Raw genomic sequence first — 23,886 nt, forward strand, 5'->3', positions numbered from 1 at the left:
TTTGTGGTCACTGAACATGTTTAGATTTTAAGATGCTGGTTTTAAAAGAGGGGGGAGATCTTCCCACACACCCCCTTTTGGGAGCTCGTTCTTCATATCTTAGGTTTCTGATCATCTGTTTTTGGGGCTGTTCACACAGTTATGTTTGTTTTTTAACTCTAGACAGGCTGGATGTTGTTTTCTGACATGTCTGTGTCGTTTTACGAACCGGTCCACACAAACAAGCAAAGCCCCATCCGCGGGATGCAGGCAGCACACAAAACCACACATCCTCCGGTCCATGGAAAAACCTCTCTCCACGGAACCGGGGGTCCCTGGTGCCTGAAAGGTTGGGGACCTCTGATCCAGCCCACAGTAGGGAATGGGGGGGGGGAAGAAGGAAGCCAGAATTTCCTTCAAGGAATCTCAAACTCAGGGGTCTCCAACCCCCTCACCCCGGGTTGTAACTCACTACCAGGCTGTGGTTGTTCGGATGGTGGGGGAATGCGCATGCGCACAGTTGTCCCTGCACAAGCGGTGGGCGATTGCATGTGCCTGTGCAAGTCCATTTGTGCGAGTGGCAGGCCCATGTGCCAACCGCTCACGCAAATGGAGCTGTGCGCATACACGAGTGGTAACCATTCCTTCTCTCCCCCGCCTTGCAGATCCACCAAGCTGCAAAGGTTGGGGATCGCTGCTCTAATTTACAAAAGGGAGGACCGCTCCCCTCCCAGAATGTTCTTACCTCTTGAAAGAAAGTGGGGTGTGTTTCTAAGGAAAAAACCCCCACACAAATAAGTGAAATTTCTCCAAAGGTGTTTGGGCACCCCTTACTGCCAGAGATCAAATAGCTGCTTAGCTTGGCGTTCCCAAAGGTTCTTTCCTTCCCCACTAATTGGTGGAGAATGGAAGGACTAACTGGTTAGTTAGAAGTGAAGAAGCTTCTTCAATGAGATGCGAAATGTTTTCAAAGAAAAATAAACCATTCAAGTCCAGTTGCCTTTTGTGTGGCAGCGGGGAGGGGGGAAGTACCTTTGGGACATCCATGACCTGGATGATTGAGAATCTCCAGTCTCAGTCTGGTTGCAAATGTCCAGGCAACTAGTAGGTGGCACCAGAGAGTCTAACAACTTTAAATATTTCCTGCCATCTAGTGGTCATCTGGGTTGCATGGAAGAGCTTCTTGAGCAGGGGTCTTGAAACTTGGCCCTTGTATGACTTGTGGACTTCTGGCTGAGTAATTCTGGGAGTCGAAGTCCACAAGTCATACAAGGGCCAAGTTTCAAGACCCCTGTTCTTGAGACAATAAGGCAAGAGTGGGGAATGATAGCCTCTATGACTTGTGGACTTCAACTCCTAGAATTCCTCAGCCAGGCACCCTGGCTGAGGAATTCTGGGAGTTGAAGTCCACAAGTCAAAAAAGGGCCATATTTGGCGGGCTCAGGAATTCTGGGAGTTGAAGTCCACCAGGGCCATGGTTTCCCCACACCTGCTATAAGGAGTGGTCCAAAGAGGACTTGGGACTTGCTCTGCATCTTCCACAAGGCCGAATTACCGTGACCTTCAATTCCTAACCAGCCCAGTGGAAGCAAGGTGTGGTTTTGGACTTCTGTGATCTTCTTCTGGATCTGACTGATGGACATCTTGGCTTCTGAAGCTGTTGGTGGCCACAGCCTTTCTCTCCCGTCCACTCCTGAAGATCACAGATTGATGGACGTGTTCGTTCTTGACTTCTTGGGGGATGTCTTGGCAATTTTGTGGCCAGCTCCTTGCTCTACCACCTTCTCCTGCCTATGAAGAGAATTGCCCCCCCAAAACAAAGCTTCCTAAATGTTCTTCCCCATAGAAGACGGAGCGCAAAGCCTTGTTAGGAAAAATGACTCTCGGAACTGGTGCTTAGCTCTGCCAGTTCCCAAGTTCTTTATGTATTGATTAAAAGCATCTTTAAAAAAAATTAATAAATCAAAGCTGGTCCAGCATGCCAGCCACTTCGCTTTGGGCCCATCCACACCAGCTGTACCGCAAAGCGACTCACAATGCTTTTTATTTATGTCCTCTGATCCTTTCGCGCCCCCCCCCCCGTCCCTTTCACTATTTTGGCACTCACTGTGTTCAGTTGGGTTCTTGGCCGCCCTTTGCAATGTGCTCTTCATTGGATTTAATTTGATTTTGCTGCGGTTTTATTTTGTGGGCAGATTTGCTACCTTAATGGGTCTGGCTGCGGGGGGGGGGCTATCAGAGTTTGGGGGCTTGAAAAAATGGTGGAAAGCAGGGGTATCTACAGAGCGTGTGTTGTTGTTTTTCTCTGAAAGGGCCGATGGGAGGTGTGGCCGTACGACTGAATCTCCGCCCATTTATGCATATGTATATCTTGACTTTACAGGGACGCGGTGGCTCAGTGGGTTAGGACGCTGAGCTTGTCGATCAGAAGATCGGCAGTGGGTTAGGACGCTGAGCTTGTCGATCAGAAGATCGGCACATGACCACGGAGACGTCCTCGGACAAGCGCTGGCTCTTCGGCTTTGAAATGGAGGATGAGCACTGGCCCCTAGAGTCGGAAACGACTAGCACACGTGTGCGGGGGAACCTTTACCTTTACTTTTTATATCTTGACTACCTGGGTGCCGCTACTGGAAAGCTATACAGCAAACCAGGAAATAATAATACTTGAGTTATTTGGAAGATTTCCATCCAAGCGCACCAGGCAATCAAGCAAATCACATCAATCTTTATTTTGGTGTTGGATAAACGAGCAGCTGGCTGTTCTTTTGCTCGGCTAAGCTTTATAATCCTTGATATTCTACTTTCATTCCCTCCACCCTCTTAGTATGCACTTTTTTCTTTTTCTTCTTTCTTTTTGAATTCCTGTCGAAAGGGGGGGGGAACAGCTTTACCTCTGCGGGAGGGGTCAAAAAAGTCAAAATGGCGACCGTGATCATGTGATTGGCCAATAAAATGACAGGGTTTTGATGACTCAAATGTGGCCACCACATTTGGGTTTTCTGATCCCCACCGCTAGATACCCTTACTAAAATGTAAAATGGGTGTATTAATAGGGGAAAATGAAGAGTATTACAGGTATTCTCAACTTACGACCATAATTAATTAATTTCTATTGCCAAGCAAGACAGTTAAGTGAGTTTTTGCCTCACTTCCTGACCTTTCTCGCCAAGGTCGTTAAGTGAGTCACTGCAGCGGTTAAGTTAGGAACACAGTCATTAAGTGAATCCAGCCTTCCGCTTTGACTCTGCTTGTCAGAACGTCACAAAAGGGGATCACACGACCCTTGGGACATGGCCTCCGTCATAAATATGAGTCAGTTTCCAAGTGTCTGAATTTTGACCACGTGACCCCGGGGAGGCTGCAAGGGCCGTAAGGGTGAAAAACAATCTGAAGTCACTTTTTTCCGCGCTGTTGTAACTTCAGTCACTAAACGACTGGTTGCTAAGCCGAGGACTGCCTGTATTAAGGCAAGTTTCTTTTCGATGTTTCTTCCACGCTGGCCGTGGTGTCTCTTGTTAAGCTGTGCCCCAATTTGGGCTTCGGGGTCCTTGAGATGCTTAGCTGTGCTCCTCCCTCCGTCCTTTGACTCTCCTCCGCCTCAGAGTAGGGCACTTACGACAACGTGCTGGACCTGCCTCTCGCAAGCGGCAGGCCTGTCTCTGGGATCCCCACATCAATCTTTCCCAGGCCTAAACAGAGCAGCGAAGGAAAGCCACTCGCTCGCTTGCTCTGGGTGCCCACAAGCCAGGGTCGAAGCCACCAGGACGGGAATAATTTCTGCCATTTATAAAGCCCGAACAGGGATTCATTATCTTCACGGATGCCCAGGTGAGCTGGCAGGAGGGGGCCGGGCCGGGGGGTGCAGGGGAGGGAGCTCGAAAAACATTGATGTGGTCTTTCTCCTGATCAATGGACTTGTATTCAACCCGGGGCCAGAGAGAGCCCTTTCCCTGCTCCTGGCCAGAGATGAGGAGGAGGAGGAGGAGGAGGAGGAGGAGGAGGAGGAGGAGGAGGAGGAGGAGGAGAGACCACAGAACCCGGTCCATCTGCTGTTATGTCAGCTACTACCAAAATATGAAGTTTTTGGTGAACGACAGAGCCAAGAAGATGGTTTCATTATGGCAGTTTAAACTTTGATCTAGACAATGAAGAAGAAGAAGAAGAAGAAGAAGAAGAAGAAGAAGAAGAAGAAGAAGAAGAAGAAGAAGAAGAAGAAGAAGAAGAAGAAGAAGAAGAGAAGGAGGAGGAGGAGGAGGAGGAGGAGAAAGAGAAGAAGAAGAAGAAGAGTAGTAGGAGGAGGAGATGCTGATGATGATGATGATGGACAGCAAGAAGGGAGCCAAGCAGGTGGTGGAACCGGGAAGTCTTCTCCTGCATATAAGAAATGAAGAGCTTCGTTTCCACCTGATCCTTAACTGATGGCTAAACTAGGTCTGCAGGATCCAGTCTGAGTCGGTCACCTGGACCCGAGGTTTAGTCTTCTGAGCTTTCAGAAGTGTGCTGGAGCCCATCCTCAGGGAACTTCTCTCTAATGGAACGTGTGTGGGACACATATGTAGGCCTTCCCGGGACGTGTAACATTGACTTCATTCATACACTAGGTCTCCCTTGGGCTTTCCAGTCTACGTTACAGAATACAGAATAACGGAGTTGGAAGGGATCTTGGTGGTCTTCTAGTAGACTAACCCCCTGCTCAACCCTTAAATCATTCCAGACAAATGATTGTCCAGTCTTTTCTTGAAAACCTCCAATCCTGGAGCACCCACAACCTCTGAAGGCAAAAGCCATTCCACTGGTTGTTATTTGTTCTCACCGTCAGGAAGTTTCTCCTTAGTCCCAGGTTGCTTCTCTCCTTGATGAGTTTCCATCCGTTGCTCCATGCCCTGCCTTCAGGTGCTTTGGAGAATAGCTTGACTCCCTCTTCTTTGGGGCAGCCCCTGAGATACTGGAACGCTGCTATCATGCCCCTCCCCCCCCCCCCGTCCTTCTCTTTTTAAGACCATACATACCCAATTCCTGCAACCGTTCTTCCTGTTTTAGCCTCCGGCCCTCTAATCATCTTCGTTGCTCTTCTCTGCACCCTTTCTAGAGTCTCAGCATCTTGTTTGTTGGCCAACATAATGAGGCATTAGGGGGAGGGGTCCTTGTATGGATGAGGGCTAGCAGGCCTACTGGAAAGAGCTTGAAGCATCCCTCACTTTCCTCATACCCTATATGTTCTTGTTTTCTTTCCCCAAATTCAGTTTTCCTTCACAGGATCGGAAGTCCAGAAATGAAGGCAAAGAAAGGCAAAGAGGGGGGGTGGGTGGGCTCTGATTCCCCCCCCCCTCCAATCTGGTTAGAGTCCACAACAGGGCGCCTCTTCTGTGCCACCATCCAGAACCGTCTCCTTCCTTCCAGGCAGGAGGTGGGATGTTCCTATAGCTTGGCTAAACAAACCTCGATAGACTGAATCTGCCAATAGGACTTCAGAGAAATCCCCCTTTTTGCGTTATCATCCTTCAGTCTGTTATCAAGGCCAACTACATAAAGAGCAGCAGGTTTTATACATCTAAACAGTTGATATAAATATTCCCGAATTAGCAGAAGAGCAGAAGTTGTAGTAAATGGCTGCATCCGATGGTGCTTTGTCAGAAGCTAAGCAGGATTGGGCCAGGTTAGTAGTTGGATGGGAGGCAGACCAGAGGTCCTTAAGAATTTGAAGTCCTAGCTTGAAGGCAGCAATGGGAAATCCTTGCTTCTTACTGCTAAGGAATCCACATGTCTACATAATATTTATATTTATATGCTGCTTATATCTAAGGATGTAGGTCTATACATATGCTGTATGTTTTAAATGTGTGTTATGTACGTGTACACTTTGAGAGCAAGCAACTAAATTTCATTTTTAATGTGTGCCATTGTGGCCACAGCAAAAAAAAATGACAATCAAGGTTATCTAATCTAATCCTCAAATGTTGATCTCTAATTCAAGAAGTTGTTACTAGGACGAGAATAAGAGATTTCGTCATCTGCTGAAATCAGTAGATCCGATCAGTAGACCCGATCGGATCAGGCATTTTAAAGTATAATTTATAGACATTTAGTTCTCATCTCTCTTATAAACAGGAGTTTGTAATGGAAAAAAGTTGGCAGCAAGCTTTAAGCAGCCTCAGAAATATACTGATAGTAACCTATTTAGGGAATTAAGAAATAATTTGATCAAGGAAAGAAGCAACCTGGAATTAAGGAGAAACTTCCTGACAGTGAGGACAATCAACCAGTGGAACAGCTTGCCACCAGAAATCGTGGGCGCCCCATCACTGGAGATCTTTAAGAAAAGACTAGACAATCACCTGTCTGAGATGGTGTAGGTCCTCCTGCTTGAGCAGGGGGCTGGACTAGAAGACCTCCAAGGTCCCTTCCAGCTCTGCTTTATATATAAGTCAGTATCACCAACATACAGTCTCTTATTGTGCAGTTGAGTTAATTTCTTTGATGAAGAAAGCAGGTTTCTCCCCCCCCCCCAATGTTAGGATATGAAAATAGGACGGTACCAAATACAGTTATGTCCTGGCAGTTGCAATCTGCCTCAATGTACAAAGAAATGTCTATAAAATCACATTCGGATATACCTAGCTCCGTTCAAGTTGCATTCAATGGGTAGGATACTAAATGAACTTAATTGGAGAAGTATAGAGTATCTGGTTTGGATTATCAGGAAATCACAAATGCTCCCTTTTTGAAACTTGCGTGTGGTTATAGCTAAACCTTTATGTGTCTCAGGACCAATCAGGAATGGTTATGTGCATACGTGTGTGAAAAAACTCACAGGATGGTTATGAGCTCCTGTTGGTAGTCCCACCCATTATTATTTTTTTAAATGCCCCATGATGTTCTAAAGCAGGCTGAGGAATTCTGGGAGTTGAAGTCCACAAGCCTTAAAGTTGCCAAGGTTGAGGAGCCCTGTTGTAAAGCACTGTGAAGTGGTATATAAGTCTAAGTGCTATCGCTATTCCTATGGAAGAAAAGGAACTTTGATCTGCCCGCTGTGGTCAGAAAAGTCAAGATGGTGTCTACGGATGGAGTGGTTTAAGCCCCACCCATCTTATATGCAAGCCTTCCACCCCATCCATTTCACAGCTGCGGACCTGTTTCAAATGTTAGAATTCAAAATATTCCATCTGAAGTTGCCAATCTAGCAGAACAAGGCTTGGAGCCGTCATGAGAAGGGAAATTTCCTTCTCTTAGCTGCTTATTTTTTTTCATGCCAGCTTTCGCAACACTACAGGTGTTTGCCTCCAATGTCCTGGCCAGGCTCCAAGCGTCAAAACAATATAATTAACCTCTGCTTTCCTAAATTGCAATTCGGCCCCTTCTAGTTTCACCAAGTTGCTTAATTTCTGGCTGCGTTTGTCTCTTGGTTGACAGCCTCCTGATTCCATGATGGGGCTAGAAGACTTTTGTGGAACAGAAGTGGAGCCAAACTCAAAGGACGTGTGACTTTTTATTTTACATTGTGTTAAAAAAGAATCATGCATTCTTCATCATAATGGAGACCTCTCATTTTAGCACTGTCCAGGTTTAATATGAGGTCTTGTTTTTGCTTTTTCATTGCTGCTGCTACTACCTTTAATTGATTAAAGTGCTTTTGTCCTCTACAACATCTGTGGGGTGAGTTTTTCTTGGAGCAAAGATGGGATTAAGAAAGGCTGAGCTGAACCATATACAGGAGCATCCTGTGCCCAATTTCTCCTTGCAAGGGACAGAAGATCCTCAGCCTGAGGTATCAACGATAGAATCAATTCTAAAGTTGGAAGGGACTTTGGAGGTCATCTAGTCCAACCGTCTCCTTAGGACAGGAATCCTCAAATCACCCTGGACAAATGGCTGTCTAATGTTTGCTTGAAAACCTCCAGTGTGGAGCCTTCATGACTCCAGAAGAGGTTCTTTGCTTCACAGTTCCCGCAGTCAGGAAATTCCTCCTTGGTTTGAATATGGATTTCTCTTTATTAAATCTCCACCCATTGGGTCTTGTCCTATACCCAGAAGTTACACCTTCTTCTCTGGGAGAATCCTTCAAAGATTGGGAGCCGTGGTGGTGCAGTGGTTAGAATGCAGTATTGCAGGCTGACTCTGCCCACTGCCAGGAGTTCGATTCTCACCCGATCGGAATTTGGATACTTGGAAAGTGGTTCATATTTACGACGGTTCCGGTGTCCCAAGTTCATGTAAATCACCTTTTGTGACCTTCTGACAAGCAAAGTCCAGGGGGAAGCTGGATTTATTGAACTTAACAAGCGCTGCGATCCCCTTAATAACTGCAGCAAGAAAAGCCGCAAAATGGGCCGCAAAAACTCACTGAAGAACTGTTTAGCTTAGCAACAGAAATTTTTTGGGCTCAAGTGAGGACTACCTGTATTCCAAAAATGGTCTTGGCCAGGGGTCCCCAACCCCCGGTCTGTGGACCTGTACCAGCCCCGGCATGCCAGCAACTGGTCCGCACAAACAAGTGAAGCCCCATCCGTGGGATGCAGGCAGCACACAAAACTATGCACCCTCCGGTCCATGGAAAAACCTCCCTCCACGGAACTGTTCCCCGGTGCCCAAAAGGTTGGGGGGGGCCTCTGGTCTTGGGGTGACATCCATGAAGGTCCTGTCTGATTCTCTTCAAATCCTCTGCCCTTCCCACCCATGCGAGCAATGAAACAGGAAGAGATAAGACACCGTCCTTTGCTCCAGGCTCTCTTTTTTCCTGAGCAAATGTTTGGATCTGGCCCAGAGATGGAGGGGGGAAGAAAATTGAAAGGGGGAGACGGTGGTCATGTGGATGTGGAGACACCTTCAATCAGTTTCAGCCCCAACTCTTCTACCAAGCTCTGTTCTTCTGCTGGACTCAACAGGGCTTTTGGTGAATGGGCAAAACAAAGACCCACACACCCTATACTTAGTGGGGACCCTCAGATTACAAATTGAATGTAAAGGGACTGTAATCTCATGACCTTGAGATTGTGAACCTCTTAAGATACTCATTAACCACCCCCCCCCACACACAGAGGGAGCTGGTTGTTCAGAAGTCTTGTTTTGCTTCTCCCCCACACCTTTTAAGTGCAAGAATGCGCCAAAATCAAAGCCTCCGGGACTTCTTAAACAAACTCACATATCCGGCAGAGAATCCTAACCTTCCCAAATAATAGGATCTGCCCAGAATTGGTACGATTTGTAATAACAACGTCAGCGTCATTAATTGAAAACCAGTAAGCTGCAGCCCTCGAAGGAAGCTGAGCAGGTTTGAAGTGTTTGGGGAACAAAGCTTCTATTATGAGTGATCCACTCACCAGGCGACCATCAGATTCTTTGCTGAAATCGGAGCTCGCCTGGCAGCGTTAAAAAGGGTAGCCAAAGAGGGAAGAATCGCTGGCTTTGGAACAGCTGACCTAGACTGGTACGGAAAGGGCCCCAGCACGCCAGTCTCCCTGGGCAGACAACACACACTGCACAATGCTCCAAACAAGGAGAATATCTGTCCTGTGTAGAGCACATGGCATGGTGCGCATTCAAAGGCTGTTCTAGACGACAGCTGTGCTAGGATGAGGAGATGTTTCGACTTCTCCCACTGCAGACAGGCTGAAGAAACACTCAGGGCACCACAAACACGAACACAATTACTGTGGTGCAAGCGTTGGGGAACTTGAGGGTGTGGCCAGTCTTTGGCAGGGAACTTTGGAGAGAAGGTCCTTGTGAAGACCCAACATATAATATGGAAGCAACGCTTTCCTCTTTGGATAACACTATGCATTGTGTTTTCTAAATGTTCAAGATATGAGAATAGAACAGAACAGAACAGAATGAATAGAATAGAATAGAATAGAATAGAATAGAATAGAATAGAATAGAATAGAATAGAATAGAATAGAATAGAATAGAATAGAATAGAATATATGGAATGGGATAGAATAGAATAGAATAGAATAGAATAGAATAGAATAGAATAGAATAGAATAGAATAGAATAGAATAGAATAGAATAGAATAGAATAGAATAGAATAGAATAGCTCCTGTCACTCACCTCAGCTTCTGCCAACCTAGCCATTTGAAAGCCTGTTCTCTGCGGGTAGATAAATAGCTACCACCTCGGTGGGAAGATAAGCTGGCGCTTTGTTCGTCTGGAAAGGATCCTGTCGGCCCTGGACCTTCCTGGATGTGACACCCGCTTGAGAGGTGACTTCGGAGGAGGGAGGAAGGCCCAGAGGACGCTGCAGGATGCCACCCATCTTTCTTTCTGGCACGGAGCTAGCTTGCCCCACCACGGAGAGCTCAGGAGCAGATTCCGAGTGGGCCAGCAGTCGTAAGGCAGCCAAATAACTATCCTCCACTTACAACAGTTCATTTAGTGAGTGTTCAAAGTTACAATGCCACTGAAAAAAGCGACCGATGGCCGTTTTTCACACTTACAACCGTTGCAGCATCCCCTGGTCACGTGGTCAAAATTCAGGTGCTTGGCAACTGACTCATATTTATGACGCTGGCAGCGTCCTGAGATTCACGTCATCCCCTTTCGCGACCTTCGGGCAAGCAAAGTTAACGGGGAAGTCAGATTCACTTAAGGACCGTGTGGCTAACGTAACAACGGGGATGTTTCACTTAGCAACTGTTACGAGAAGAGTCGTAAAATGGGGCAGAACTCATTTAACCACCGTCTTGCTTAGCAAGGGGAATTTACCCGTCTTCGCGTTGTAATCTCCTGGCGAATGTAACATTGACAAAGGATAAACGAGCAAAGAGATCCTCACTTTGAGGTCCAGCTAGGATCCCTTGTGGTCCCCACCTCCAGCTGCTACCGACGGATTCAGCTACACGAAAAAGACCCCAGTTGAGGAATTAGCCCCACCCTGCCCTTTCTTGGGGACAGCCAATGCAGGATTTCCGCACAACAGTTGCCGCTTTTTCCTCTTAGCCATTGCTCAGATTTTTCTCTCTCTCTCTTTTGCGAAAAACAAGACAAATGCTTGTAACACATGGATGGGAGGAAGGGCACACCCACTGCGGTGTATTCCTGGCAAATACATATTTTTAAGGAAGACTTAAGCAACAATCAGAATAGAGCCGGAAGGGACCTTGGAGGTCTTCTAGTCCAGCCCCCTGCTCAAGCAGGAGTCCCTATAGCATTTCAGACAGGGGGCAGTCCAGTCTCTTGACTCACGACTTTCATGACTGGAACTTGAAAGTCTGAGTCATAAAAGGAGGAGCAAGGAGGGAATGAGACTTTGGTAGCTGCTATCTTGGCTTTGGTTTGGTTTTGTCCACCTGTTCAATAGTGTTGATATTAGTTAATAGCACTCCTCCAGTATTGGAGGTGACGTCATAGAGAAGCGGGGGTTGACCCATTCTCCAAAGCGCCTGAGGGCAGGACAAGAAGCAACAGATGGAATCCAATGAAGGAGAGAAACAACCTAGAATTTTAAGGGGAAATTTCCTGACAGTGAGAACAATTAACCAGTGGAACCACCTGCCCTTAATCATCTTAGTTGCTCTTCCTTGCACTTTTTCCCAAGCCTCAACATCTTTTTTGTAACGTGGTGGCTGACAACTGCCCGTAGCTGTTTCCAAGCTGACGGAACAGATGCCTCTGGAATGATGCTTCGGTCACCAAATATTGCCTCCGGCGCAATTCTTCTCCCAAAGGCCAGATCTGGACATTTGCCGCTCGCTCTGCCGAGTCACCAGGAGACACGCGTGCCCCTGTGCGGCACCTGTCTCCTCAAAACCGCTTCTTACCGTAAAGGAGCTTAGGAAGGAAGGAATTGAGGAAAAGGGAAGGACGCTGGGTTGCCGTTCCCGCAGGGCCGTCACATGCCAGCCTCTCTGCTCCCTGTCATCTCACGGAAGCAAAGCAGCTTGCAGAAGGCTGGCTGTGGATGGTACCAGCCATAATATGCTTACTGGGACAATGATCGCATTCAACAGCTTTCAGCCCCCGAAAAATGTGGAAAGTGCAACTGCTAAGCCAGCTAAGTTGGGGCTGGGGCAGGAGGAGGAAAGCGGTAGACAAGAAGTGAAATGAATTGGGAAATCTGGCTGGGCAGCTCACGCATAGCAGCTTATCCCCCAGGGAATTATGGTAATAATGTAATTTCAGGATCGAGAAGATTTCACTGCTTGTGAGGGGAGCAACTGTTGGACTACAGTGGCTGCTTCTAATGATGCCAGGCTGGGTCCCTCAAGCCATGTTCAGGTCTGTAGCTGATACACGTTGTGCTAATCGGGCAAATCTTTTTTTCCCTCTCTCTCTTCTATCTATATCTATATCATCTCATTTGTCATCTCTCTCTCTGTATATATAAATCATATGTATCTCTAATCATCTATCCCTATGAATCTATGTATCTATCTATGACAACTCTCATATATATAACAAATTCTGTTAGCAATCTAAAATTTACACACACACACACACACACACACACATATATATATATATGTTGTTATATATATATATATATATATATATATATATATATATATATATATATATATATATATATTCATATAGAATTCTCTGTCTCTCTATCATTTATTTATATCTATCTGTCTGTGTCTGTCTGTCTGTCTGTCTCTCTCTCTCTCTGTATATATATATATGTGTGTGTGTGTGTGTGTGTGTGTGAAGTATTTGTCAAGTCTTTTTGCTTCCTAGCTAATAAAGAGAGAAAGAGCCTGTGGCCTAGGGGTTAAAACAACTGCCTAATATATAATTAGCCCAGGTTCAGATAAAGGGTATGACTGACTGATGAGAACAAAATAAGTTCGAAATGGCCATATCAGCCTCCCAAATTCTTTATTAGCAATTTGAATAATTCACACACACACACACACACACGTGTGTGTGTGTGTGTGTCATCTCTGTCCTGTCTGTCTGTCTGTCTGTCTGTCTGTCTGTCTGTCTGTCTGTCTATCTATCTATCTATCTATCTATCTATCTATCTATCTATCTATCTATCTATCTATCTATCTATCTATCTATCCACTTATGTACCCTTCTTAAATTACTAGATCCAGAAATGATCAGTTCAGTCTTCTCTTTTCTCAGCAGAAACACCTTATAAAGTTGCCCTTTCTTGCTTTTATTTCCCATGACCTAATTAGCAGTGGTTTCTATTTTACACATTTTAATTTAGCTAAAATAAGGCCCACTTCCTCTCTTTTCCTTACCTACCACCCTCCCTGGGGCTGTGTAACGCGCAGCAGTCTCTCTCCCAGATGGAGGCCAACCCTCAGAGTTGGCGCTTGTAACAACTTAGGCAATTTCTCACTCATTGCTGGGATCGCTGGGGGAGGAACGGGCAGGACGAAACATTGGGCAAATCTATCAAAAATATCTAAGGCATCTTTAGTAGTCATCCTTGCAAGTGAGATGGCTATTTGCAACATTTCCCAGCAATGGGAAGTTTAAATTCTTTCCGGAGGCACAAGACAAATTGAATTCTGTTATATAAACAATTCTGCATGGACATTTCAAAAAAAAACCCTCACACGTTCATACAATGTATAATTTAAAAAAATTCAGAAAAGTTGGTTAATTGTAATGTCCATTTACATCGTTCTTTTTCAGTGAGATAATGTCGCCTCCTGTACTTCCCTTGCACCACTGCCACAGATCCATCAACGTGCCACACAGAATTAACACACCCCGTAAGTGGCACCTGGCAGTGTTTGCAGATTGCCAAAATCACAAGGGGGGGGGGGAAAGCCAGGGATGGAATGGAACAACTCGGCAAAGCCACCTCGGCACGGCCAATGTGGCACGAGATCACTAGCCACAGCCAAGTTGCCATGAGACAACTCATTGTGGGAGTTCATCCTTCCCCATTTAAATCTGAACTAAACTGCTGTTTTATTGGTGAACATGATATGCAGTTGGCTTAAGTGGTCAACTCTATAAACATTGTGAACTTGAACCAGATTGTTGTCAGCATTTGTCTCTGATGCACAATTCTAAAAAACAAATAAAGACACCCACCCTGCTTTTGTGGGCTGTGGAGAGCTTGCTCCTTTGGAAATGTGGACAGAACCGGCGATTCTGGGAGGCAGCGTGAAGTCGAACAATTCTGTGAGTCCGTTGTGTAAGGATCCCACGGGACGCAGAGGAGAGAAAAGCCAGCTGAAAGAAAGGCACGGGTTTTGCACCCTCGAGTTTGTCTTCTGAACTAACTTCACACGGACTCTCAGGACTACCTACAGCTACAAAAATGTGTTCGGATCGCCTGTCTTTCTCCTCGACTTCAAAGTCCTTACAAACAGCCCTAAGAGGCGAAGAGATTGCTTAGCTTTCTTGCGAGATTTCTCGGGGATAAATAATTCCTCTGATTGACACAGAGCATGGCCGGGCTGTCCACAAAATGACTTAAGTAAAACAAGCAAGCAAAGGGAAAAAATAAATACCACAAAGCAGCTATGCCTGGAATATCATACACGCTTTTGAAAACTTTTCCTTTGTAAAAAAAAATTCTATTAGATACGGATTATTCATGACGAAGGCAAATATGCCTGTCCCCAGGATAAGGTTGCAGGATCCAATCTGAATCGGTCACCGGAATCAGAGGTTTCGTCTGGTCGAGAGAAGTTCTCCCTGAGGACGGGCACGAGTTCGAAAGCTCAGAAGACTAAAACTCTGGTCCGGGTAACTGGCTCAGATTGGATCCTGCAACATTATTTATTGTTTATCATCGTTAACTGACAGCATATATTTTTAAAAATGTCTTTGTAATAGGGAAATAGAAGATCGATATTCCTATTTCTCTTGTTTGCCCCAGTTTGCTGCTCTCTTCTTTTTTTTTTAGAAAAACAATTTATTTATGTATTAACGGGAAAGGAAGTATATAGAGTATGTCTATTAAACATGAAGAAACATTCACAGTTATGGAAGGAAGGAAAGGGTAAAGATTAAATATTTGTACAAGTTCTTCCCTTGCCTTTGATGATCTTCTGTGTGTGTTTATCTGTGTGCTAGAAGCACTTACGATTCTTAATCCTAAAAATGCTTCACTTCATATTACGGAAGCAAAAAAATAAAAAAAATATGTTGAGGACTTCAGAAAACCTATTAATGACATGTGGTAATTATATCAGGGGAAACATGAGAATTATATATTAGGGGAGACATGATAGCAGCGTTCCAATATGAATCAGCATGAATCAGACGGCGTTTTCCTCCTTAGAAGTAGCATCCAGAGGAGGAGATGGTGCGTGCCCTCAGAGGCCCCCCTGTCCAAGAACATAGAAGCGATCAAGTCTTAGAGCTGGAAGAAAGCCTTTGGTGATCCTTGTAGATCTTCTCCAACTTGTTGGTTCTATCTCATCGTGCACAGGGCAGACATAAGGAAGGAACGTGGCTTAAACTGAACGGCAGGCAGGCCGGTTTCATCACGGTCTTCTTCTTGATGCCATCTGGAAGCCAACATCAACTCTGGTAACTTATGAAATGGGAAAAGGAAGCAAAGACGGTTGAGATAAGTTTACGTCTCCTGGTTGAGATGCTGGTTCAGGGTTGTAACCCCTTAGCTGAAGAGGAAGCCTGTCCCTGTGATGGCTTCCCAAGCTGAGTGTGGAGAGCATCCATGATGTCATGTAATTTTTGGTCAATCTGGGTGACCTGTTGGGAAACCAGAAGGCACACCGTCTGTCACTTTGCTGATTGAGGCATATGTCAATCATCCTTCAAACCAGGAATTGATTCTCGTGCTAAATCTGCCAAGAACTTGTTTTATGGCAGGGAGGGGGAACCAGGGCCCTTTCATGGCTTGTGGACTTCAACTCCCAGAATTCCTGAGCCAGCCAGGTTGGCTTAGGAATTCTGGGAGCTGAAGTCCACAAGGGCCACGCTTCCCCATCCCTGTTTTATGGAATGGATTTCAAAGAAGAAATAACAGCAAACTGGATCACACTTCCAGCAACATAACAACTTTTCCACTGAGCTTTTAGATTGTGATAGCTTAAACACAACCAGTCCATTAAAAACCAGGTGATTATTCTGGTACAACCACAGAAATATTTTCATTATTATATCTGGGAGCTAATTTCTCTTACAGATCCAGTCAAATGAACATTTCAATTAATTGTAATCCCAGACAAACATTGAAACAATAGGAAATCCTATTCATATTTTCAGACACGGAGCATTAGGCATTAATTGTCACATTGGAAAAAGCCCCCCCCCCGCCTCCCCACCATGCATTTTCCAGCAATACCAAAGCCATGATAAAACCTGGGATTTTTAAGATTATTATTATTATTTTTTTTGCAAAGGGGTAAAATGAAAATCCTGCCAAAAAAAAGTAAGAATACTTACTTTGGCACAAAACCAGGAACTCTTAAGGGAGGGGGTTCAAAAATGGCAAGATGGTATCTCTAACTGAAGTCTAGTTGAAGTCCTGCACATTTTTAACACTGTCCCTGCCTTTGCTTTTTTTTTTAAAAAAAAAATAGTTTTATTCATTTATAACACAAAACGTGAAAATACAAAAGCAAATAGTAGGGTACAACAGTAGAGAAAGGGAAAACAAAAAAGGTGTGAAAAAGGGGGGGAGAGAGAGAGAGACACAAAAGGCGTTGACTTCCGACTCTGCCTGTTGCAGTAAAATCAGACATTAAAATCAAATCTCAACTTTTTACATTTCTATAGTAGCGCGCACTAGCCATTTCTGTTCCGGCAAGTCAGTCTAATTGGTAAAACCCAGTTTTCTTTCCATTAGACCCAGAAGGAAAGTTTCTAGTTTAATCTTTATGTTCACTTTAAGAATTTTCTCCATTAATACATGAATTCTACTCCCATAGGATTTGCCGACGCCTCTTCATACAACCTGCATAAAACTTGCCTTGTTACTTTAAGAACCTAGTTTAATGGCTTAACCTAGTTTTTGCCTCGTTTTAAAACCCTTTTCTTGCCATGATTGTTCAGTAAATCACTGCAATTGTGAAGTGAATCAGGCAGTTGTTAAACAAATCCCGCTCGGCTCCCCCTTCCCTCCCCCCCCCATTGACTTTGCAGGGAAGGTTGCAAACGGTGATTAAACGATCCTGGGATTTTGCAGCCATCACAAATACACCCTGATTGCCAAGTGGCCAATTTTTCGTTATTTATTTTTTTTATTTTTCCATTTCTTCCACAAACAAATCCACAAATATACCACAATACATAAATACATACTCGTAAGTTTGTATTTATGTATTTATTTATGTATTTATTTATGTATTTATGTATTTATGTAGTTTGGCGGGTCGAATCCCGAGTGCCGCGTAGCAGAGTGAGCGCCTGTTACTCGTCCCAGCTTCTGCCAACCTAGCAGTTCGAAAGCACGTAAAAATGCAAGTAGAAAAATAGGGACCACTCCGGTGGGAAGGTAACAGCGTTCCGTGCACCTTTGGCATCTAGTCATGCCGGCCACATGACCACGGAGACGTCCTCGGACAAGCGCTGGCTGTTCGGCTTTGAAACGGAGATGAGCACCGGCCCCTAGAGTCGGAAACGACTAGCACGCATGTGCGGGGGAACCTTTACCTTTACCTTTAAGTTTGGGTGCTGCTCGTCCATTTCCCCTTTCACTGTATCCACCCTCCAGACTCACTTAACCACCGTGTTCCTAACTGAGCAACGGATTCACTTGACAACTCTGGCAAGAGAAGGTCATAAAATGGGTCAACTTAACAACTGCCTGACAGAAATCTCGGGCTCAACGGCAGTCATGGACGGAGGAGCACCTGTCCGTGCTTTTGTTCACGGTGTCTTTTCCTTCCGGCAACAGTGCCTGAAAAGCACATCTTCCCCGTCGCCTTCTTTCTGCCCTCCCGGTCATCTGGGTTTGTCCGCTGGGCTCCTCCCGTAACGGTGGCTCTCCGCTTCCTCCGTTGCCCGTGGCAGGGATCCGCGTGTGTGAGAACCTGGAGGCCTCACCAATCCAGGGCAGAGTTCAAGGCTGGGACCCCGGGGTCTTTTCCTGGCACGGCCCTGGTCCCTCCCAGTGGGCCTCGGATGCTTACACAGCTGTGAGGGCCTGGAGGATTTAAAGCAGGGAGACCCCAGGCTGAGACCCCACATCCCAAGGAATGTTTCTTCAGATTCTATGACTTTTTTTTTTAAAGGAAAGCCTTTGCAAATACCAGCTGTGTCAGGATATCTTGGCAGGTCCTTGAGTCTGGAATAAATGCTTCTCATATAAACCTTTCAACTTTCCATCCTGATCTCTAACTCAGCAAAACGTTTTCTGAGAGAAGACATGGCAATTCTCTGGGTAGAATAACAACAACAACAACAACAGAACAAAATACAAAGACCTACAAATAGAAATAGGAAGACTGTGGCAAAGGCAAGCAAGGGTAGTACCAACAGTAATAGGCTCCTGGGATGCAATCCCAAAACAACTGAAGCACCACTTGGACACCATCATCGGCACTGACAAATTCGCCATCAGTCAATTGCAAAAGGCGGCCTTACTAGGAGCTGCTTCCATCCTGCGACGAGATCTTTAATAGCATCAAACATCCACACCTGCCTATCCCAGGTCCTTGGTAAGGACTCAATAGGTAGACAAAAATGCCAAATCCACTCTGAACATCTGGCTGACTGTGCGATGATCAATAATAATAACAACAGCAACAACAACAGCAACAACAATCCCAAAACAACTGGAGCACCACTTGAACACCATTGGCATTGACAAATTGGCCATCAGTCATTTGCAAAAGGCGGCCTTCCTAGGAACTGCTTCCATCCTGCGACGAGATCTCCCTGTTGCGTGTCACCTTCTTGCCACTTTCCCTCACTAATGGACCAATCATTTCCTTAGCTTTTTTCTTGTTTTTTTATGATGAACAGTTGCTGTAAGGAAAAATGGCGGACGGAATATTTGAGGGCTTGGAGCAGGGGGTCTTCAAACATGGCCCTTTTATGACTCGTGGACTTCAACTCCCAGAATCCCTCAGCCAGGCACAAGTCATAAAAGGGCCAAGTTTGAAGACCCCTGGCTTGGAGAGAAAAGGATGAATTAATGAATTACAAGGAATTAAACAAATACCTACAACACACATCCCTCTATGCTTTCACACTGCAGCAACAGTTTTATTAATACTAAAATAATAATAAGGTTTGAAGACTCAGTTGTGTTTCTAGGATAGGACAAGCCCCCCCCCCTCCAAATATTCCTTGCATGGGCCCAACAGTGGGAAATGGGTTATTTTTATTTCTCATTGAAAAGCCCCCCAGAGACGTCTGGCTGGCCAATGGGAGGGATGGAGCTGTTGACTAAGGTAGCCTTGACCTGATCTTATCACTTAAATAAAACACTAGAATGGACCAAAGACAGACGTCAAGGGGGTGGGGTGGGGCTTCAAATACTATGCTAGGGAGATCCAGTTTCCACAATTTCTTTCCATGGGGATTGCCACGAAGGGTCAGACAGAAATGGGGGGAGAGGGAGGAGGGAAAACTAGCCTTTCGCCCATGGGATAATCTTGTTTGAGTTTCCCATTAGTTCTTATCTGTGATTTGCCATCATTTCCCAGCTCTCCCTTCCTTTCTCCAAAACAGGCCCACCCGGTCTTAGGTTAGGTGTTCGAGGGCTCTGCTGACCTGGATCACAGGAACGGTTTTTTTTTAAAAATAATAATAAAAAAAAGACAAAGTTCCATTTGTTTTGGTTTCCATCTACCTTTCCTGTTTCAATTCACACACGCAAGAATCTTGTTTCCTGCCCCCCATCAGCCACTGCAAAGGGATCTCTTTGGGGGGCGGGAAAGAAGGGGGAAAAAGTTTAAAAATGAACATTTTTTTTTCCATGAGAAAAAAGAGATAGAGGTAGCTCCCCCCCCCACGACATACGTTTCTTTTTAAAGAAAAGGACTGCCATTAGCTTAATTATTAATATTAATTATTCTGCATTTATCTAAGAGTAGGTCCAGTGTGCCTTTTTTCCCTGGCTGTGTAGACAAGTGCAAAATGAATTGGTTAAACTGTATGCTTTAATTGATTAAAATGTTTGTTTGTTTGTTTATATCTCACCCTTTTATTTTTGCAAAGAAGGTGGTGAAGATGCCTAACACTCCTTCCTCCTCCTATTTTTCCCAACAACAACCCTGTGAGGTGGGTTGGGCCAAGAGACAGGGACTGGCCGAAAGTCACCCAGCTGGCTTTCATGGTTAAAGTCGGACTAGAACAGGGGTCTTCAAACTTGGCAACTTTTAAGACTTGTGGACTTCAACTCCCAGAATTCCTCAGCCAGTCAGGCCTCCCATTTCCTAGTCTGATGCCTTAACCACTAGATCAAACTGGCTCTCGTTTGATTAAATTTGATAAATTCGATTAAGTAATAATGCTATTTGTGCATCATTGCATAAAATCACACGTTGCCCTTGGCAATATTCACTGAAATACATACTGCAGGATTCAATCTGAGTCAGTCACTGGGTCCAGAAATTTGATGACCAACTCAGAATTGAATTCTGCAACGTTGTCCTGGGACACGTATAGTGTGTTCAGAAAGTATTTAGACCCCCTTCACTTTTGTCAATTTTGTTATGCTGCAGCCCGATTCTGCAGTTGTGGAAATTCATTTTTTTTCCTCATTAAACTGTATATTTGCCTTCATTTATGAAATACATAGTCTATAGACCGAAGTGAAGGTGAACATCACTGGAGGTTTTTAAGAAGAGACTGAACAGTCACTTGTCTGAGATGGTATATATAGGCTCTCCTGCTTGAGTAGGGGGCTGGACTAGAAGACCTCCAAGGTCCCTTCTATTCTATTCTATTCTATTCTATTCTATTCTATTCTATTCTATTCTATTCTATTCTATTCTATTCTATTCTATTCTATTCTATTCTATTCTATTCTATTCTATTCCATTCCATTCCATTCCACTCCACTCCACTCCACTCCACTCCACTCCACTCTACTCTACTCTACTCTACTCTATTCTTCCAGCAGGTCTGCATGAGAACTGATCCAGAAAATAAGGTGATTATTTCCCCAGCACCATGAATATTCTAATCTGGAATGAATTGATTTGTTGCACAGGAAAATGTAAACTATCGCTGGATTTTACTTTACAATATTTTAGTTTACAGTAAAATAACATTTTATTGTATTCCGCTTTTGCTCTGTACGAATGGTTTCAGTTCCCTAGTGAATCGAAATGCCTTTTGAAAAGAAGACATAAATGTATCAAATACTAATAAATTAAATTAAAATAATAACCCATAAATTCACAGTCCAATGTAAAAACAAGTCATCTGCACACAACTTCCATTCTCACAAACTTTATCTCTCTTTTCCACCTGCCTCACCTTGGTTTGATATCTGGGCAATGGAGTGAGTATGGAAAGATAAATATTTCATTTCCTTCACCCCCCTGGAGCTGAACAAAATACAGCAAAATATAGAATACAGAATAAAAGAGTTGGAAGCGACCTTGGAGGTCTTTTAGTTCAACCCCCTGCTCAGGCAGGAGACCCTGTACCATTTCAGACAAATGGCAATCCAATTTCTTCTTAAAAACCTCCAGTGATGGAGCATCCACAGCTTCTGGAGGCAGCTTGTTCCACTGGTTGATTGTCCTCACGGTCAGGAAGTTTCTCCTTAGTTCTATAGTTGCTTCTCTCCTTGGTGAGTCTCCATCCGATGCTTCTTGTCCTGCCTTCAGGTGCTCTGGAGAATAGCTTGACTCCCTCTTCTTTGGGGCAGCCCCTGAGATATTGGAAGCCTGCTATCCTGTCACCCCTGTTCCTTGTCTTCATTAAACTGGACATAAGATCTGGACCATGATAACCAGCACCTTGAATTGGATCCAGAAGTCTACACAATAGCTCTCACAAAACCAGTTGTCGTCACTTCTGACTTGTCTTCAAGGGCAGCCCCACGTAGGATGAATTGTGTTAATCCAATAGAATGTCTATCTTGTTTTAGGCAAATGTGTATTAATGACGTCTTTCTGTCCTTCTTGTGATACTTTGCTTAGGACGGCAACGTGGGTGTGCCCCCATTTTAGAAAGCAGACTGGTCCAAAGTTGCCCCTAAAACTCTCATTCTTGAAGGTGGATCTTGGTTTCCCCACTCCTATCTCACTACTTTAATTATGGTGCGTTATCAAGATTTCCCCCCATTATCTCTGATCAGAAGTATATGGAACTGATTGGTTACGTACCATCATAACCAATGGCTGATTCTCAGTGACCATATAGATTTTCTCCATGAATGTGGAACTACAACTATGAAAATATTTTTACTATCATTATTAAAAGTATTTAATTCATTAGTTAAAACTAATTTGCTCAATTAGTAGTTAATAGGTAGCTAGTAGGCAACATTGTCACATGTTTCCACATATTTTAAAAAGATGTGCAGTGCTAAAATATCTGGAAATAGTGATGTATTGATCTGTTTGACCTTCAATGAAAGTCTTAAACAGGAAAAAGATGCTGGTGAATAATAGCCCCAAAGGTGTTTTTCAAAAGCGAAATGTTTTCAAGGAAAACCCCCCAAGAAAATTCAATTGCCTTTTGGAAAAATACCTTTGGGTTAACCATGACGTGGATGAATGAGAATCTCCATATACGATTTGGTGAATAATAGGATAAAATAGGAACTGGAATCATTATGTGACAATCTTTATAAGCTGTAGAATAATTCTGATTAAACTGCTCCAAATCGACTGTGCAATTCTCAGCTCTGTGACATTCAGTAGAGTACCCCACTGTAGGCCTGCATAGAAATCTAGTCTTAATATAGTAACAAGAGAGCTTCTGATTTACAGCTTCAGAGTTGCTTTGGAATAGAAAAGACCCCCACAAGAACCAATTAGAACCCTATTTCTTCTCTAATAGGTCTCACAAGTTATGAATCTGTGATATTTTTTTTATGGCGCAGCCCATCAGCATGAGTTTAATCGGTCACCTGATAGGATTTCACTGCATAGGAAGGATAATCTGATTGTCCTTCTATTCATCTAACTCAAGTCCGTGCAAAATTCCACAAGCTAAATTTCATCTGTGTGACATTTCCCTGCCAGGGTCCTAATGTGGAGAGGTTCCAGAGGGGTTCCCCCCAAAAATGTCAATTGGGTCTCTTTTGAAAGTGAGAGAGGCTCACAGTTGTGCCTTCCAGCCCTGGATCATGGAGAACGCCAATCAATAATTGCAGTGAAAATTAAGGTCACTCAAAATCCCTCACCCTCACCAAAGATACACCCAAGTTACACCCTCCCTCCACATTTTTTTTCTGTTTTGCTTCTGTGGCTGCAGATGAAAAGGCATGAGCGATTGCCATAAGGGGGAGAAGCTCTTCTGCCAAGCCACCATTCCTTTCTTTGACAGCTTCAGGTCAAGAGCCACGAGGGGGGAGGAAGCAAAAGTTTATTTTGCTTTGCTTTATTTCTGAGAAAATGGCTTGTCCACAAGCTCTGCAGAGGCTCAACATTTCAAAGGGAAAAGTCACCATCCCTAAGATTTCAGATACTTTTCATCGTAACTGACTCAGAAATAGACCAGCAGAATAAAGACCCAAAGTCACAGAGCTGATTTAATAAGGGTGCAAAAGCTTTGTGTGGGCGTTCCCTAAATTGCCAAGGAAGGTGGAAATAATAACTGCAATTAATAATTATTAATAAAATGAAAATAAAAGATCTTACAGTCCAAACTAGGTGGTCCTCGACTTCCGACAAGGGAGGCCAAAATTTCAGTTGCTAAAGCGAGACAGTTGTTAAGTGAATTTTGCTCCATCTTACGACATTTCTTGTCACATTTGTTAAGCGAATCATTGTTAAGTGAGTAACACAGTTATTGTCTGGCTTCCCCACTGACTCTGCTGGTCAGAAGGTCGCAAAAGGGGACCACATGACCCCAGGACACGGCGAGCGTCATAAATACGAGTCAGTTGT

The 23,886-nt window shown here is 44.4% G+C and overlaps 1 protein-coding gene across 1 annotated transcript in view; it reads right to left on the reverse strand.

Moving 5' to 3' along the window:
• Positions 1–15,502: 15,502 nt before the first annotated feature.
• Positions 15,503–23,886, reverse strand: part of LOC308670425 (potassium voltage-gated channel subfamily KQT member 1-like) — a gene marked incomplete at both ends in the record, with an annotated part of 226,679 nt that continues 218,295 nt past the window's right edge. Inside the window, one exon of the mRNA XM_081331927.1 lies at positions 15,503–15,613. Coding sequence (XP_081188053.1) covers positions 15,503–15,613 — 111 coding nt within the window. The remainder of the gene's footprint in view (positions 15,614–23,886) is intronic.

Source organism: Vipera berus (assembly GCF_964194415.1).
Source record: "Vipera berus genome assembly, chromosome: 6".
NCBI classification, from domain to species: Eukaryota; Metazoa; Chordata; class Lepidosauria; order Squamata; family Viperidae; genus Vipera; species Vipera berus.